The sequence below is a fragment of the Chanos chanos genome, chromosome 9 (assembly GCF_902362185.1).
Source record: "Chanos chanos chromosome 9, fChaCha1.1, whole genome shotgun sequence".
In the NCBI taxonomy this organism is placed as follows: domain Eukaryota; kingdom Metazoa; phylum Chordata; class Actinopteri; order Gonorynchiformes; family Chanidae; genus Chanos; species Chanos chanos.
The window spans coordinates 34773819-34794308 of record NC_044503.1 but is presented as its reverse complement, the minus strand read 5'-3'; the positions used below and the strand labels follow the sequence as shown (position 1 = coordinate 34794308).

Here is a 20490-nt window from a genome sequence, read left to right as displayed (position 1 = left end):
TCAGACTTTATCAGTTCATTTCATAGGACCACATTACATGTGAAGATTTGAGTTCACTGCACAGATAATCATACACAGAGAGCCATGATATTTTTAACTTTTATCATTAGTCAATGGTATATGTTTATCTGTTTCTCTCAGCATATCATGACTCCTTTGGTAATGTGGATATTTTCTTATACTTCCCAAAAAGACAAAATGGGAGGGATGTTTAATAGGTGACAGAGAGGTGGGGGTTTGGGGAGAATATGAAAACAAATAGAACATTCTTCAGATTAAATCATTCTAGTGTTCCAAACCGATTTAAGTTCAGTGGTATAAAGATTAGAGCCATCAGAAATTAATTTAATCAAGTACATGAAAACACACTACAAGGAAATATTAATATACACAAGGAACCGGTCTCCCATAAGGGTTGCCACCTACAGGAAAAAGTTGTTGCTGGTTGTAGACAGGTTCCGTATTAAGAACAGTTTTGATAAATCATAAGGAGATGCGTTTAAGAAATGATTGTTTTTTCAAGAGCCTACAAACTTTAGGAACAAGAAACTTCACCTGAGCGGAACCTGCTTGTCATTGCGAGTATAATATATATTTCCGCATTTCTCATGCGCTCAAATATTGTATAGTCGGCTGTAGTTGTTTCAAAACGCTGTTCGCCTTACTGAAACGAATCATTTCTAGTTTGTTTCGACAGATTAAAGCATGACAGTAGAAATAGTCTGACTGAAAGTTGTTTTACTGTTGTTTTATTGTTATTTATTGTCGTTTCCTTTTATGACACTGATTTTAATCATAATTTTAAAATATCCTTAAATACTTTCAAACATAAACGTTTAAATATGACTGTCAGAGGAGTGCCATACAGAATTAACTGACCACCAAACTGTTTAACTGCAACGACAAATCGAGTTCAAAAATTGTGGGCGTCATCGTTATCATGAAGAACGGTCTAACAAGGCTGCCCTCCGACCTTACGACCAATAGGGTTAAGGACACAGATCAGCATATAAGACACTCACATCCCTCTCGATACCTTACCAAACCTCAGCCTCTGTCTGTCCAAGTTCAAGTGTGCTCATGTCGTGTTGTGTGTTTTAATAAATATGAAAAACCAAACTGGATGCTTGGATTGTGTTCTGACCGACACCCCACCGTGATGGCAATATCTAAATCAGCGCAAAGGCACAGCGACACGGAGAGCAGCGCACCCAACACTGCACTGTCAGTCACCCTCCTTTTCATATGGTTTGTTTAATAGAGACGCTGTCATGTTTTAGAAGTTAGGGGAAATGTGACCCTGAACAGTAAAGTGGACAGAATTTTAGAGGCTTTGGACAGGCTGTTGCTTGTTACCAACAGTGCATCTGAAAAAATCACATCATTGTATTTCTTCACTTCATTTTTAATCACATGCTAACACTTTGCTGGAAAATTACCTGACGCTTCGGGTGAGACATTTCTGTCCATTTCTGTTTCAAGTTTCATGTTTTATTGTCATTTACTAGATAACAATGTGGACATCATTATCAGCAATGAAATTCTTGGGGATGTTACGGTAAAGGATTCTGGGCGCTATTTTTCAGTTGTGAAAGATGGAATGACATTTTCTCCTGAACCGACTCACTACTTGATCATAACAGGTAATATCTTCTTCCCACATCCAAAAGAATTAAATTAGACGCAAACTCAGACGTATCCTTGAGCAGCTCTCAGGAAAATTGTGAATCTTTAAGAACTGTTCAAGAACTCTACAAATATGTCTTTATTTTAGTCATATTTTAGACATCATCTATTTTAGAAGTCCTCTGTACAATCCTAGACATCCCATCGAAGAAGACAGTCCGCGTGACTAGAGCAGAAATTGTATTGATGACACTGTATCTGTATTCTCAAAAACGGACTCATAATTAATTTAGTCTGAGTATATTTCTTAGGAATGGAGGTCAGCAGGAGGGTTTTCCTATATGATTTTGCCAGATTCTGCTGGATCTTATCCCAGCGAAAGGCGGAGAAACACCCTTGACAGGTTGCCTTTCCATCTCAGGGCACTGTTAAACTGTTTTTGCAATTCGAAATGGAGTGGCCAGAGTGTTAACGTGTGTCACCTGTGACCACATCCTTACTTGGGGGTGAATGACCTGCTGAGTGTTAACCCTTTAGACATGTGACTAACATTAAAGACTGCAATTGCAATGCACAATGTACAATGTACAGTATAAACGAAACCGAAGGCAGAGACTTGAAAAAAACAGGCGACATCGCACTCTACAAACCATCGAAAGTATGGATAACTTATATTAAATTTTACCAATTTCTTTTAAAATATATCAGCTATGTGTAAACGAATAATGTCGGATTTCAGAGGATAAACTGTCGTGTCTATGGATCTGTTGTTGCCAGACTGTCTTCATTGTAGTTTGACGAAGTTGTCCTTTGTAACGAATATTAGCTAACACTCAAGAGTGTGATACTAAATTCTTCTCGATTAAATGGTGCGTATTTGGTCGAGTTTCCTGTTTTATTAACCAAAGAATGACTCTGAAACAGTGTATTTGAGAGGTCGAACAAAGTGCGAGCGTCTTTGTTGAGTATATTTTTCAGTTGTATTCAACAATGATCTAATAACAGCTAGGAAGTGCCTCCGAGTTGGGGTCAAAGTCATCATACTTTACAATTTTCACAAAATATCCCATGCACTGTAAATATATTCGGTTGTTTTAACGGATACATTTGAAAGTTTGTTCGATTTGTTATGTTAGCCTACGTAGTCATGCCCCAAATCCAAATAAGGAGAAATTGGCCTGAGGGTATGGTTTGGTTTGGTTTGGTTTTCAAACGAAGTGAAAGGAGGTTAATAATCTCTCTTAAATATGTCTCTGTAAGACATCTCTTACAAGGCAAGATATACCGACATTATTACTTTATTCCTGCTTAGCTTGCATATTTAAAGCGATTTGGTGATGACTCGTGCATTTTGAACTTGAAACATATGCTCTAACTCAAATAGTCGCAGCAACACAGTGAAGTTGTTCACTTAAAACCTTTACCTCTGTCCATAGATGGGTCAAAGCTTACATATCTCACATTTCAAGGATGTGTTAATGTAGCATTAAAACTTGGGGGTTTTTTTTCTTTCTTTGATACACTGATAATGTTTTTCTCAAGCGATCATGAAATTTGTTGCATTTACTTTTCATTTTTGTTCTTTTCCTTGGTGCTTATACTTTTCAGTTCAGTTTCACTCTTTTCCCTGTTAATACAAAATATGTGATTTGCAGAGGTGGACAAAGTAAACAACTCCATTACTTGAGTAAAAGTATAGATACTCCTGGTCAAATATTACTCCAATATAAGTAAAAGTTGTTCAGTTCAATTTTTACCTGAGTTAAAGTACTGGAGTACTTGCTTTTAAAAATACTTAAATATTCAAAAGTAAATTTTCTTTTTAATGCCATCGCATTGTTGTATTGTTGCATCAATGTATTTACAGAGTCTAATGACTCTGAAACAACCTACTGAATGCACTGACTTGCTTGTAGAACCTGTAGAATAAAAAGCTCGTGGAATATCCTACAAAGCCTATAGAAACACAGTTGAACCAAATGCCTCCTCTATAAAAGACAGTGTATAGCTTCAGTTAAACAGGCACTAGGTTAACTCAGATTGGCCTTAAAAGGATAAACACGTCATAATGTTGTAGGCTTGGTTAATTTTACTTCTACTACATAGCATTGTCTGAAATGTGAAACAGCGGGATGACCATCGTCACCGCTTGATTCCCGCCCCCCTCGTCTTATTGGGACCGGGTCGTACGTGAATCCGCTGACCTTACAAATATTACTGTGTTTACCTGACAAGATTAAACATATATTTCTGAAAGGATTTTTGTCAGTAACTCGGCAGGAATCCGACTAATGCACCGATTTTAAGTCGCTTTGGATAAAAACGTCTGCCAAATGCTAAATTGTAAATTGTAATTTTTCGCTATCGAACTATTAGTATGCGTCAGCAGTGGATTCACACAGGACCCGGTGTTATGCCCCAAGTGGTTTTCAAGCCAACTGGTTTCCGTATGTGTTCATACACTGTGTTAACAGTAGAAGTTGTGGTCTGCCTCTGTCACCAGATTCGCCATACATTCACAAACATATAAATCGCAATTTTCAAGACACATCTCATATCTACTGTGGCAAATGATTGTACGTGTTAGGCGAACACAGCATGCGAACGCATACGGGAAGCAGTTAGCTTGGAAACCAGTTGATTTCAAAAATCTCAGACATGGACTTAAGATATGGCCATGGCTGCTCTGGTGAGGAAACTTTATCTTTAAGTCCATGTCTGAGATTTTTTAACGCATAGCTTTGACGTCAGCAGACGAATTTTCTTTTCTAAAATGCGATACGCCATGTTGTGTTCTCACAGCAGAAAAACCAATCACAGTAAACTGCACCAATGCTGTCAGTCAAGTGCGTGCTGCATTTTTTTAAACAACTGAACTTGGCGGTTTTATTGGTGGCTACTACAATGGAAAATAAAGATGGTTGATTTAACACTAGAAGCGCCGCGCCGGTCAAACACAGTAAACTGCTCAATGTACTTGTAATATTGTCCTTGGCAGAACATGTGGGCCCTGGGGTTTCTCTCATGATATTGCACTCTCGCGCTCTACCCCGAGTGTTGCCAACAGTTTATTCAACTCATACCGTGCCGTCTCTTGCGTAGGGCGTTATTATATTGAATGAATTAGCACTCGCAAAATTCCGGCCAACTATCTAAGTCATAGAATAATTAGTTACGCCCCTGTACGTGAAACAAAATGCGTTTATTATACGTTTATCCGCTTTACAAAACATTTGCATTTCAATATTGTAAATTATTGTTGGAGCTCTAAAATAATGTAATGTCGTGACATGAGAATAAAGCTTACCATAGTCTACAGACGAACTATCAGTCATATGTAGGCCTACATGAAACAAAAATGCGCCTGATAGTTATTAAATTATTGTCTTCATTTTTGCGCATTATGTAATATCAACTTATAACTGTTATAACTCTCGATATATCTATCTGTCTATCTATCTATCTATACACACACACACACACACACACATATATATAAAAACCTGATCCCTGATATATATATATATATATATATATATATATATATATATATATATATATATATATATAGCCCATAGCCTATAAGACAGAAAACTAATACGTGCGAACTCTTGCGACATCTGCTGAGAGAAAAGAGAATCGCAGCCTTGAAAGGCAGGAAACAACATGGCCGAACGCGAGGCCGACGGCAATTTCACAGTAATAGAAGCAAAATAGCTTTAAATTAGCTTGTACCGGGGTGATTTTGAAAATTTAAGGATGCTGGGCGATAAAACGCACAAATCTAGGAAAAGTCATGAAAGGAGGGTCCTGAAATTTGACCAAGTGCAAAGATTTAATTTTTTTTGGGTCACTGCGGTCAAATGACCGCTGCTCGGCGCTCCAAGGTATAAGTGGGTCAAACCAGCACGGCGCTTCTAGTAAGACGTCACAGCGGTCAAATGACCGGCGCTCGGCGCTTCTAGTGTTAAAGTAACGTGTAACGAGAACCTTCATAGAAATGTAGTGGAGTGAAAAGTACAATATTTGTATTTCAAATGTAGTGGAGTAAAAGTCATAAGTTTCCAAAAAAATAACACTCAAGTAAAGTACAGATACTCGAAAAATGTACTTAAGTACAGTACTCAAGTAAATGCACTTCGTTACTGTCCACCCCTGGTGATTTGTATTGATGGAAAAATTCTCAACTCTTTTCTGTCAGTAAGTGCTCCCTCCAGAGTTTGAAAACCAGTCTCATTTCGATATGGAGAGCACCAGAGACCTTGGCAACTTCAGTTCTGGGTTTTTATCCGCAATCACTCTGTTTCATAATTTTCATCTCTGCATCGCTGCGTGTGGTAAAGATGAGTATGAAGTGAATGGAGAATGCTGTCCCATGTGTGGACCTGGTGAGTCAAATTATCGCTGTTCATTCAAACACATCATATAGGATCCAATTAAGAGCTTTCATAGAATAGAGTCCAAACCGATGTCTAATCAACATAAATGAAAGGATTGTGTCAGTTTCTCTGTCTTCAGTTAAACAAGTTGAAGGCTTTAGAACTGAAAACGGCTAACTTAACTTGGGGCGAGGCACAACATGCTGCACAGGATAGGACTAGGTGGAGACAGATAGTCGCACCCTTATGTTCCACAGGGAACGAAGAGGATTAAGTGAGTAAGTAAGTCAGTTAAGAGTGAAAAGAACAGAGTTTACAGGAAGAGTTTGTCACTCAGTAACAGAGATATTCATGATATAAAAGCCCTTTGAGACTATAGTGATATTGGGCTCTAAATAAATATTATTATTATCCTCTGTGGTCTCATTTGTAAACAGTCATTCTCTCTTTGTAACAGAGGTGTTAAACTTTGATCAACATCTGTCAAACTTTTATCAGCTGTATTTGTCCTCTGTTAATGACAGACTGTAATTTTTTTTTGTTTTTGTAGGAACAGCAGATACAGACACTGTGTGTGGTGACTGTGTCGGTGAAACTTACTCAGACGGTTCATTCTCATCTTGTCTGCCACGTACACAGTGAGTTTACTGACCTGTAGCATTGTCTGTAACACTATTACAATTAGATTCTTCAATGTAACATTAGTCATTTAACACAAACAATATGATTTTATTTAATCTGACAGGTGTGAGAGTTCCATTGAAGCAGTGAGATGGGAAAAAAGGCCAGGAACTCATACATCAGATGCTAGTTGCGGTGAAATACAAACATCATGCCCAGAGTCTTATCAAAGTTATTCTTTCGGGATTAAGGCATCGTTATCATTAGTACAGAGAAGGAAAATAATTGACTTCAGGTATGTTGTTTGTAAATAGAGAAACCATACATTTGATTAAAAAAAAAAAAATTCACCATAAGCCTTTGAATAAGAATCACATTTTTTACAGAGTTCAGCATTTTGTGTTTAAGTTCAGGTATTTATCAAATATCTTAACATACTGTCCAGCATTCAGAACCTTACGAATGACAAACTTCAGTTTTACTGAAAACCACAGAACATTTGTTATTCACATTTCTGTTCTTGATTTGTTTGTCATGGCGTTCTCAATTGATTCATGCAATCTTTGTTTTTGTTGGAAAAGCAGATTATGATAAACAGTAAGGAGTGGGATTCCCAGTCATCAGACTTGAAAGTAGAGCCAGTGTGTTTACAGTCCAATCTGCCAATGGGACAAAGGCCAAATGGAGAGTGCAATGATCAGCAGCCTAGCACAGTTTGAGTTGACAGTATTAGTTGTCTTCATAAGGTCAGCTGTAGCTTTTCATGCTCTGGTGCAGTACACACAATGTCCTTTAGGCGTAAAATGATCCTGAGGGCGAAAAAAAAAAAAAAAAAAAAACCAAAATCACGTGTAAGGTGAATTCTCTGTTGAGAACATATTAAAAATTATCAGTCATTTTAGTGGCAAAATTTAATGCCTTCATGAGCCCCAACATTTTTTTTTGGCACCCAGATTGAGTAAAACATGAAATGAACATGCTTCCTTCAACAGAAATGACACGTAACACAATCTGTCACTCCGGTGGAATGGTGCAGGACCCAAGTGCAAGACACTATGATGGTGCAAAAGGAGGTTTTACTTACAAACTGAAGATCAAAATACACGTGCAAACTGGAACACAAAAAAAAAAAAAAAAAGAGAAAAGAGAAAGTGCAGCAACAGTGTGTTCAAAACACAAACAATAGACAAAGGACAAGGCAAACACAAGGGTTTAAATACAGAGTGAGAACTAAAACAGGATTGTCTCATTTATTAACCTTGTTAATTTGTACCAAACAGGTGAGGGCCAGAGACAGAACAGGAGCACAAAGACATATCAAACTAAAAGTCTAAAATGAGGGGCAGGCTGTGACAGAGCCCCCCCCCCCTTAAGGGACACGCACAGAGGGATGACCAGTGCTGCTGCAGACGGGTCCCCTCTGCGGCCGAGCAGGTGGGGGGGTTGGCTGGAACAGCCTTTCCAAACAGGAGCAGAGCACACCCTCCAAACAGCCTCGACGTCGGCTAGGGATCTGACCTGGGCTGGGGAAGCGGCCTTGGGAACAGGCAGGGCATCAGCTAGGGTGCTGGGCAGCGCAACCTCCATGGCGCCTTCGGAGCCACTGTTTGAAGGTGCTTCTTCGGGATACAGGGGGCCAGAGACAGAACCCGGAGACCCAGGAGCAGACACAGCCCCAGAGATGGTTAGACCCAGCACCACAGTCCTTGTGGTGCCAGGACCTAGGGCTGGGAGCCCCCCCCAAACCCCCGGTTAGGGGCTGGAGAACCTTCCAAGAGAGGGAGCCCCGCCGCCCCCAAGTCCAGAGCCAGAGTTGTCTCTGCCCTGGAGACAGAAGTCACGCTAGTGGAGTGGCGCAAGACCCAAGTGCAAGACACGATGATGAAGGTGACAAAAGGAGGACTTTACTTACAAAATGAAGATCAAAATACAGGAGCCCAACCCAGTGCAGCAAAACAGTGTGTTCAAAACACAAACAACGATAGACCAAGGACAAGGCAAACACAAGGGCTTAAATACAGAGCGAGAACTAAACAGGGCAAATCAGGATTGGTACAAATTAACGAGGTTAATAATGAGACAAACAGGAACAGGTGAGGGGCGGAGACAAACACAGAACACAGGAGCACAAAGACATATCAAACTAAAAGTCCAAGATGAGGTGCAGGCTGTGACACTAAATATCACTGTGGTAAATGTGCATTACAGTATTACTATGGTAAATGTGTGTTACGGTATAATTGTGGTAAATATGTGTTACAGTATTACTGTGGTAAATATGTGTTAGACTATTACTGTGGTAAATATGTGTTACAGTATGACTGTTGTAAATATGTGTTACATTATGACTGTGGTAATAGTGAAATATTGTTGCTTTAAATAATTGAGTATCAGAGATCAGAGTAACGATGTAGGCTGCAGGGGAAGCTTTTAAATGACCAACGGAGAGTGAGAAACAAACAGAGAGAGATTTGTTGTATTTGAGTGATTAGTGGTGTTATATGTTTTTTGGGGGTTTTTTGTAAAGTGTTCCTCCTTTGTCTAAAAAAGAAATCGGTCGTTGATTGTGTGAGTTGTTGTAGGCGTTGTGTTAGTTTCTGCTGTTTAAGTTTGTGTATAAGAGTGTTCGTCATTTTGTGTGCGCGGTTAACATCTGTTCTATTTCCGCCCTGGGAGCTGTAGGGGTGAGCTGCCGTTTTTGTTTGCCTTATCGTTTTCTCCTGTTTTTGGTTAGATCGGGAGTTAGTGTAGTGCTTGTCTTTATTTTGTCTTTTCTTTTCTGGTAGGATAGGTAGATTTTTTTTCCAAAATAGTTAGTTTTCGTTTGGTTATTATTTTGGCCTTGGCAACCCCCGACGCAATTCTCCCCTCTCTTTTTTTATATATTTATTTTGGTGCAAATAAATTTGTAAATATCTTTTGTGTAATTATATGGCCTCTGTCACTTTTGTGTTGCGCCCCAATACCCCTAGAGCTGGGACGTAACATCAGCTGTCTCTAAGCCTCAATCCTCACTCCTGTAAGTTCCAAGAGGTCTTGTATACCATGTTCTGTTTCAATAAAACTGTGACTAACCTGCACATGCATCCAGCTTTTTCAACAAATTGTGACAAGATAAAAAAAAAGGTGAAGATGTGATTCATTTATGAACTCTGTGACTTAGTCATCATACTTGCAAAAAAAAGGTTCCCTTTTTTTTGGCAAAAGTCAAAAAGTGCCTTGTTCCTTAATCCACAAACTATGATGAGAAGAGTTCCTGCAAGGGGCTGATGTTCGTGATGTTCCACTTAAAATCTTACTCTTCACAAAATACATACATAAACATATAAATAAAAAGTAAATGAAGACCGCTACATTGTCTCAGATTATTAAAATGATTTTATTCACTTTTTATCTTGTGTCACTTAGACAAAATGTATTGCGGTTCCGGTTCGTACCTGTGGAAGTCTGCTGCCGCGTTTGTGCTGATTATTCATCACTGCTCTACGGTCTGTCTCTAACATTCACGTTGTGCTGCATTTATAATCTTGTGTGCTTGTTTTAATCTCGCTCTGTGTCTGCTTCGTTAACGTTACCCATCAACACATTGCTTCTACTGTTTGGCTGCTAGCGTGCTAACACCAGCTTAGCCTTCTTGCTAACCTTATTTACACAGCAATAGTGTGTTGATAGTTCACGTTTACGGTACCTCTGTTTATCTGCCACTATGTCTTGCTCTCTCTGCCTCGCTCTCGTAGAGAAGTTGTCTCTCCTAGAGAGACGTGTCCGTCAGCTAGAGCAAGGTAGCTCTAGTTCTAGTTTTATTACTTTAGATTCGACGGGCACCCCAGATAGCATTAGTTTAGCCTCTGAGCCGATTAGCGGCTCAGTCTCCCCCTTTAGTGCAGTTTCGCCGGCAGAAAAGGAGTTTGTTACGGTCGTGAGTGGCAGGAGGTCTCGCCGACGCCGACACCAGCCGTCATCCGTACGGCCCGACTCACAGCCGCTGCCGGTGGTGAATCGCTTTGCTATTCTTGTTTCTCCTGCTTGCCGGCCCGGGTCCTCTACCTCCCACGACCGCCCCAAGCCCCGTACCTTAGTTACAGGGGACTCAGTGACCCGAGGGATTAGATTAGCAACGCCAGCGACTGTTACCTGTCTCTCCGGGGCCAGAGCTCCCGACATAGAAGCTAACCTTAGGGTGCTGGCAAACAGGAATAGCCGTATCGATAAGGCACACCACATAGACACTAGCTATGACAATATCGTTATTCATGTCGGCACCAACGATATCAGAATGAGGCAATCTGAAGTCACAAAGGTCAACATAGCTAGGACTTGTGACTTCGCCAGAAAGATGTGTCGGCATCGATTAATTGTCTCTGGCCCTCTACCAGCTAGGGGTAATGATGAAAGATATAGTAGATTATTGCAACTGAATCGCTGGCTGGCGCAGTTTTGTTTAGATCAGGGATTTGATTTTGTAGATAACTGGCCCTCTTTCTGGGGTCGACCTGGCTTGCTAAAAGCGGACGGCCTGCACCCTAATGGGCATGGCGCCGCTGTTTTATCAGGTAACATAGATAGATGTTTGAGTCAGCTATGACATCTTCCACTAGAGCGGGCCAGGTCGCAGGTGATTACAGAACCTGCGAATGAAATCCCCTCAGAGGCTGCTTAGTTCCATGAATTAATGACCCCTCTCCTCCAACATAAGGCAAAGATTAATTTGACTAGTTATTCATTTAGGGGAGGGGCTTCAGCAGAGACTAGCTCCCGCTGTAAGCCTGGTCCTCATTCTGCCTTAGTTGCTCAACATAACTCGCTCAATGGTCATCCCTCTGTCAGCAGCAATTTGGCTTTTGCTATTAGCGTACTCTCACGCCCTCGCAGACCACTTCGGCCTAGATTTAGACAGCCTATTTCCCACAATAACTTCCAATTCAACTGACCCCCTCTTCCGACTCGATCGTTGTAAGCCTGATAAACCTGAAGTTTGGTTTTATTAATATTAGATCACTCTCCCACATGGCCTTGCTGGTCAGCGATCTTATTACTGATCTTAGCCTTGACATGATGGGTTTGTGTGAAACTTGGTTGAAGCCAGATGTTTATTTTTCTTTAAATGAAGCCTCACCCCCCAATTATTCCTTTTCACATGCTGCTCGAGCAGCAAAGAAAGGTGGGGGTGTAGCCTTAATTTATAACACTGAATTCTCGCCTAGCATCTTTAATGCACCAAATTTTGCCTCCTTTGAGCTTCTCTCTCTGAAACAATCCTGCTCTACCTCACCCTTCCTCATAGTAGTGATCTATCGGCCCCCTGGGCCCTATAGTCAATTTCTCGATGATTTCGCTGAATTGATCTCTAGCATTATAACTACGGTGGATAAAATCCTTATAATGGGGGATTTTAATATCCACATCAATGACAGCTCTGATTCTCTTAATAAAGCATTTACATTTATTTTAGACACTTTTGGCTTCAACCAATACGTCTGCGAGCCCACTCATTCCAATGGCAACACCTTAGATCTTATTCTAGCTCTCGGCCTAACCGTCTCTCACGTGGTTGTTTCTCCCTATTCCACTGCATTATCTGACCATTTTCTTGTTACCTTCCAGGTCACGCTCCCCTCTCCCCCTGTAGTCTCTACCGTGGTTCGACGCTGCCGCCGCATTAATGCTTCCACCACTGCCGCACTCGCTAACTTACTTCCTGCTGCCCTTACCTCTCTCGATGATCAACAAGGGTCTTTGAACGATCTGACAGATAGTATAAACTGTACCCTCCGCAATGCTCTAGATACGGTAGCACCATTAACGCTAAAAAATAGGCGTAAACATATAACACCCTGGTTTAACAACGATACATGTGTATTGAAGCAAGGGGGCAGAAGATTTGAACGAAACTGGCGTGCCACTAAACTGGAGGTCTTCCGCCTCGCCTGGCATGATAGCTTGATAGCCTATAAATGTGCCCTCTCCACAGCCAAATCCGCCTATTACTCAAGAATAATTAATCTCAATAAAAACAACCCGAGATTTTTATTTGATACAGTATCAAAATTGACCCAGAATCACTCCCCTCGATCCAGTTCTATTACCGCATGCGACTTTGTCAACTTTTTCTCACAAAAAATAGACTTAATCCATTGTGATATTCAAAACAGTCAACAAAATCAATGCGCCAGTATTTTCCCCATCGCTGCCCCAGAGCCTAATCAGGATGTGCACACTTTAACCCAATTTGAGCCTATCTCCCTAGACGCGCTCTCCAAACTGGTGCACTCCGCTAAACCAGCCTCTTCCCTGCTCGATCCCCTACCTCCTAAACTTTACATAGAACTTTTCTCGATCCTCGGCCCTACAATCCTCAACCTTTTAAATTTGTCAATTAAGTCGGGCGTTCTACCCTCTGCTTTTAAAACAGCCGTGATTAGCCCCTACTTAAAAGACCTAACGTCGACCCAGAAAGCTTGAATAATTATAGACCAATCTCTAATCTCCCGTTTCTTTCTAAAATACTCGAAAAAATTGTCGCTGCGCAACTCATCGCATATATGTCCTCCAACAGCCTCTTTGAAGTGTTTCAGTCAGGCTTTAGGCGTTTTCATTCCACAGAAACCGCATTAACTAAAGTGACTAATGATGTATTACTAGCCATGGATGCTGGTGATACCTCAATACTTATTCTTCTCGATCTGAGTGCAGCATTCGACACAGTTGATCACACCATACTGTTTAAGCGCCTGGAAAATCAAATTGGCATCCGTGGCCTGGCGCTCTCCTGGTTAAAATCTTATCTCTCAGAGAGAAAGCAGTGTGTCCACTAAAATAATGTGACATCTGAGTTTCGAGAGCTTAACTGTGGTGTCCCTCGACTACTATAACGTTCTGTACTCTGGTTTGCCCGCCTCTAGCACCAGAAGTCTTCAACTCGTCCAGAATGCTGCTGCCAGAATCCTGACCCGAACTAGGAAGTTCGATCACATCACTCCCGTCCTGGTTTCCCTTCACTGGCTCCCAATTCACATGAGGGCTGATTTTAGAGTCCTCCTATTAACATTTAAAATTCTTCATGGGCTTGCACCGGCCTATCTTTCTGATTTAATTACACTCTACGACCCCCCCCCGCACCCTGCGCTTCCAGGCTGCTAAATTATTAGTTGTTCCAAAAGTTAAAAAGAAGTCTGCTGGCCATCGCGCCTTTGCCTACCGCGCACCCTTTCTCTGGAACAGCCTACCTATAGATATTAAAGAGGCAAACTCTCTTGCTACCTTTAAAACCAAACTTAAGACTCATTTATTCTCTGTGTCGTATGATAGCATAATCTCAAACTAATCTTCCGGTAAAGCTCAGTCTCTGCTGTAGTCTCTCCTGGCATAGTTTAGCTTAGTAGCTGCCAGCTTAGATACCTCTCATCTTCTCTCTCCCCTCCCTCTCCTCTGCTCTTATCTTAACCTGGTCAGTTTCTGACATTAACCTGCTCTCTCCTCTTTGTGTGAGTGGCCGATGTCTGCGCCTCCTTCCTGGATGTGGCACCTTCCCCTGACCGGCTGAATGACTTTGTGCCCTGCTGTCCCTGGCCCTGCTCCCCCCGCGTGGCCCTGCTCCTCCTGCGCCCTCCTCAGCTACTACTCTTGCAACTTTCAATACAAAATTATCTACAAAATTATTTTTCTTATTTCATCTATTAAGTCCCGCTACTCCAATAATTCTCTCCTTCCCTCCCTTATCTCCTGCATGGCTGTGGCTCATCTGTTTGAGCATGAGTGTCTGGTTTGAATGTGGTTACTTCTCTTAGGTGTGCCCCCCCCCTCACCCTCTATGTCATCTCTCCTCACCGTCATCCCGATGGCTGCTGCGGCTTCGTGTCCTCCTGCGCTGCTTCAGCTGTGCCGTCCACCCCAACTGAGCCCCATGCTGTCTTGTCATTCTTCATACTACCTACTAGTTGTGTTTTCATTTTATTTCACTGTGTTGTTTTGTAATTTGCCCTCTGGGCTGGCACCTACTGCACGCCTGGCTGGCCTAGAAGGGGTCTCCTCTCTTTGTGGTCCTTCTCAAGATTTCTCCTATTTTTCCCTAACGTCTGGGTTTTTTGAGGAGTTTTTTCTTGCCCGCTATGAGGATCAAGTCAGGGGGTGCCACCCTGCTCTGTTTTGTTGTAATCCTGTGGGCATGTAAAGCCCTTTGAGACTGTAAACAGTGATATTGGGCTCTAAATAAACTTAAACTTGAAACTTATTGTTAATTCCTTTAAGAAGTAATAAATGTATTTATGATTTAACATCAGTTTATTATTCTGTTCACTACACACTTTTCGGTTGTATATCTTTATGTCTGTTGATCACATTAGAGGAAACATGCTGGTTTCGCCTGCACTCATAAGAGCAACAGGTTCTTATTAAACAAATTCAGCAAAAAGTCCAGCAATCTTTTTCTTTTTTTTTTAACTTTACTTGTAACCATTATAGCGAAGCCAGCCTGCATATAATAATAAGAATAATAAGAAGAAGAACATAATAAGAATGAAGGGCGTTAAAAACCCTGGGGATCTCACTAAGAAAGTCTTGTCGTCAATCTGTCTATGCAATCTGATCTATATTTGCATTCTCAAAAACTGACTTATAACTTAGTTGGAGTATATTTGTTATGAGTGGAGGTATCCTACAATTGTATTAAGAAAACCGGACAAATTAAATGAAAACTCAAAAACGTCTGATTTCTCCGACATATTATTTTCATGATGACACACATGCTTATCATGAAAATCATCAGTACTCGCAAATTTCCCACGAGCTAGACCCAAAGAATAGTAAACTCACTATGTATGTGGGTGACCATTTGACCATTTTTCACCAACGCAGTCGCTACACATAGCATCTGCAACTGCTGTTCCTACGAACGTTTCTAATCCAACATCAACAGAAACAAGACTGTGCTCCTAAAAGCATATGAGTTTTAATTTACATAGTATATTAATTAAAAATACACACTGATTCTTTGTCAAGATAACAAGAGACTTCATGATTTTAGTTTGTACTAAAATAACCATGGACAAACCACACGTCATCATTAAACGAGATGAACAGGTAGGACACGAAAATGTTCGTATGACAGAAACATATAAAATGCAGATTTATGAAATTGCGTGGACAAAATGTTCTTGCAATTCGAAATGGAGCGACAAGAGTGTTGGTGTATCTTACTGCAGCAGTTTAAACCCCTCTAAGCCATACCTGGTGTGGAGGAATATTTTAAAGTCTTACCACTTTAAGAGTGGTTACGTGTCTAACGAAGATCTGAAAGTTGATCTATAACAAATCGAAAGCAACGCCTCGTTAAAATATACGTTAGCGCAATCTACAACACATCGAAGGTAAGGATACGTTACATTAATGTTATAACCATTTCTTTTTTAAGGCATCAACAATATGTAATCGAATAGCCTAATGTCGGTTTTCGGAGGACAAACGGTCGTGTCATTTGATCTGTGGATGTCCAGACGGGCTTCGTCGTGTAATTTGCGCAGTACTCTTACCTGGAACATGACACTCAATAACTCGACACCAAATTGTTCTCGACTGAAAGGTATTATGTCGAGTTTCTTGCTTTATTTATCAAAGAGTGATCCTAGCAGAGGGTCGAACAAAGTGTGAAGGTCTGTGTCGAGAATGTTTTTAATTTTGTTTTGAACAATGAGCTAATACAACCGAGGAAGTACAAATCCTACGTCTTTTGTGTTAGGGCCAAAATCATCATACATTATAATGTTTAACAAAATCAGCCTATCCCATGTGCGGTAAATATGTTTAGTTGTATTAACGAATACATCTGCAGTGTTACAGGTAGTTGTAGGCCTAGTATAGTTTTTAGTTATCACGTGATGTTATCTTGCTGTAAAGGTTTTGGTTTCGGTTCGTTAGTCTGTGTAGTCACACCCAAAGTTGTTTTTTTTTAAATCAACGGAGGTTAATAATATACTCCCTCACAAATATTTGTTCTTTAAGACATCTCTTACCAGACAAAATATACAGACATTATTACTTTATTCCTGCAATCGCTGCATATTTAAAGCGACTTTTGAACGTGGAACATATACTCGAAATCAAATAGTCGCAGCAATACAGTAAAGCTTGATCTCTGTACACTGACAGGTCAAAGCTTACATATTTCACATTTCAAGGATATTGTGTTAATGTAGCATTAAAACTTGTTTTTTCTTCCTTTAATACACTTATAATGTTTTTCTCAGGCAATAGTGAAATTTGTTGCTTTTACTATCCATTTTTGTTATTTTCCTTGGTGCTCATACTTTTCAGTTCAGTTTCACTCTTTTCCCTGTCAATACAAAATATGTTATTTGGAAAATTCTAAACTCTTCTCTTTCAGTGAATGCTCCTTCCAGAAGTTAAAACCAGCCTCATTTAAGAATGAAGGGTATCAGAGGTCTTGGTGACATCAGATCTGGAAAAAGAGGATTATCATGTTAATATTAAATGTCTATTTTTTATCCACAATCACTCCACAATTGAGTCAAACTATCACTGTTCATTCACATGATCACAAGGGATTCGACTAAGAGCTGTCATAGAATAGAGTCCCAATCGATGTCTGATCAACATAAGTGAAAGGATTGTGTCATTTTCTCTGTCTTCAGTTAAACAAGAGTGAAAAGAACAGAATTTACAGGAAGAGTTTGTCACCCAGTAACAGACAGATACATTTACATTCAGTCATTTGATCAAATATTAAAGAAATACTGTCTTTGGGAAAAGTGTTTTTATGAATTCGTAAGAGTTTTCATGCAATAGTGAATCCCTGGGTCTTAGAAGCCCTTCATGTTATTGGAAAGCCCATCCAAGTATATGATTGGTTTGGTGTGTCTGGCTCATTAGATATTTGGTGAAGAATTATAACATCGTGTTTTGTGAAAAGAGTATGTAATATTGGTTTTTGTTTTCTTTCAGGATTTCGGGTGTACAAACATTGTACTGAGTACCCAACTACGCTATGTGTACCCTGCGCTCCATCCACTTTCAGTGATCTACCCAGTGGTTTAGTAAAGTGTATTCAATGTGCAGTCTGTGATTCCAGTGAGTGTGTCTCTTGATTTAATCACATTGAGTTTCCCTGACATAAGTGCTAGACCAGTTCACTGTTATATTTATACAATTTCTGTTTCCTTTGTAGGACGAGGGTTAAGAATAAAGACAGAGTGCACATTGACTGCAGACACCATCTGTGAACCACGTGAAGGATTTTACGGTATTGACCAACACAAACACAGTTGCAGAGCAGCTGTTGAACATTCAAAGTGTAAACCTGGACAATACATTGTACACAAAGGTCTGTGTTTGTAGAATAAACTTGATTTGGTATCTCATCAACATGGCGCTACATATCATAATTCCAAAGTAGCCAAGCAGTATAAAATAACTATACTGTTCTCTGTTGTTCTCTGTTGAGAAATTGTCCCCTGCTCTTGAGTGTAGTTGTTCTGTTTGTTTTTGTAGGAACAGCAGATACAGACACTGTGTGTGGTGACTGTGTTGGTGAAACTTACTCAGATGGTTCATTCTCATCCTGTCGACCACATACAAAGTGAGATTACCATACATTAACGCTGTCTGTAACACTGTTACAATTAGATATTTCAGTGTAACATATTAACCATTTAACACAAATAATGATGTGATTTTATTTAATCTGACAGGTGTGAGAATTCTAATGGAGTCCTGAGATGGGAAAAAAGGCCAGGAACTCATTCATCAGATATTGAATGTGATGGAATATATACAGTTCCCATCATCCTTGTTATCCATTCTTTATTTGTTGTGATTATTCCAGTGGGAGTAGTACTTCTTTATTCTTGTTGGTACAGAAAAAGGAAATCCAAGACTTCAGGTACGTTATTTGTAAAATACAGAAATTGTACATCAGGGGAGTATTCCAGAGAGCAGATTTAGTGAAAACTCTGACTTAACTCAGAACAAGTAGTAAACCTCCTAACAGAAGAGCGCTCTTCTATTAGGAGTCTCACTATTTACTCTGAGTTAACTAACTCTGGTTTTCACTAAGCCTGCTTGCTGGAACACCCCCCGATCAACATATTTACAGTTAAGCAGAGTCCTCTCTGACAGGCAGTATCTATGATATCTGTGTTTGTTGATGTATCTCTTGAACTTTACACACCCAGCTGTGGCACTGTCTAGTCCTCGATCTTTTTCATTCTATTGAAGTTCAGTATTGGTTTAGGTTTTGGTTTTGGTCTTATGCCTGTATGTGTCAGGCATTATTATTTATTATTATTATTATTATTATTATTATTATTATTATTATTATTATTATTATCATCATTATTATTATTATTATTATTATTATTATTATTATTATCATTATTATTATTATTATTATTATTATTGCTGTTGTTGTTGCTGCTGTTGTTGTGCTGTTGTTGTTGTTGTTGTTGTTGTTACAAGAATTGTTTGACCACCCAGGAAACATACTGATTCATGCATTCATTCTTCTTGATGATTTTGTAGGAAGAGAAATGATGATGATGCTGGAGAATCACTGAGGTTGTCCAGAGACCTCATTTGAGGAGAAAGTTGTTCAGAGTTCTTGGGGACCCTGCATCTGAAAAATTATGTCAATAGTGCACATCTATTTTTTATGCACAGTGGCTCTATTTCATAACTTTCATCTCTGCATCAGTGCATGTGGTAAAGCGAAATATGCAGTGGATGGAAGATGTTGTCCTATGTGTGGTCCTGGTGAGTCAAACTATTACTGTTCATTCAAAGACATCACAAGGGATCCAGTTAAAAGCTATCGTAGAATACTGTACCAAATCAAAGTCTGATGAACATAACTGAAAGGATTGTGTCAGCACTCCATCTTCAGTTAACCAAGAGTGAAAAACAACGTTCATAGAAAAGGCTCATACATGGAACAGTAATTTATAGAAGTATTTGCATTTAGTCAATTTTGTGCATTGATCAAATGTTCGAAATATACTGATATTGTATTGGGAAAATCTGTTTTAAATGTTTAAGAGTCTTCATGTCATAGTGAAGCCAGTCATGCTATGGCAAAGCCAAGACAAATACATGACAGCTCAGGCTTGTTACTGAAACAAAATACAGTGTTTGGTAAAGAATTATAATGTCTTGTTTGATGAAAAGAGAACATAATGTTGAATTTTGTTTTCTCCAGGATATTGTGTCCACAGACATTGTTCTGAGTATACATCTAGAGTATGTATACCCTGCTCTCCATCTACTTTCACTGATTTACCCAATGGACTGAGTCACTGTTTCCCATGTACAGTCTGTGATTCCAGTGAGTCTGTCCTTTGATTTAATCACATTGAGTTTCTCTGACATAAGTGCTGAACCAGTTCACTGTGACATTTACACAGTTTCTGTTTCCTTTGTAGGACGAGGGTTAAGAACAAAGACAGAGTGCACACCTACTGCAGACAGCATCTGTGAACCACGTGAAGGATTTTACTGTATTGACCAACACAAACACAGTTGTAGAGCAGCTGTTGAACATTCAGCATGTAAACCTGGACAATACATCATACGAAAAGGTCTGTGTTTATAGAATGAAACTGTTTGGGTCACTCATCAGCGTGGTCCTACATGTCATAATTCTCAAATAGCCCAACAGTATAAATAAACTGTTCTCTGTTGTTCATTGTTGAGATATCATCCTCTGTCGATGACCAACTGTAATTTCTTTATTTGTTTTTGTAGGAACAGCAGATACAGACACTGTGTGTGGTGACTGTGTTGGTGAAACTTACTCAGACGGTTCATTCTCATCCTGTCTGCCACATACACAGTGAGTTTACTGTATATTAGCACTGTC

General features: G+C 39.9%; 1 protein-coding gene across 1 annotated transcript; it reads left to right on the top strand.

Moving 5' to 3' along the window:
- Positions 1-5869: 5869 nt before the first annotated feature.
- LOC115821687 (tumor necrosis factor receptor superfamily member 14-like) lies at positions 5870-20108 on the top strand. The gene is made up of 5 exons (XM_030785491.1): positions 5870-6014; positions 17583-17708; positions 17806-17961; positions 18129-18216; positions 20054-20108. The coding sequence occupies exons 1-5, from the start codon at positions 5870-5872 to the stop codon at positions 20106-20108; spliced, it is 570 nt and encodes a 189-aa protein (XP_030641351.1).
- The last annotated feature ends 382 nt before the right edge of the window (positions 20109-20490 follow it).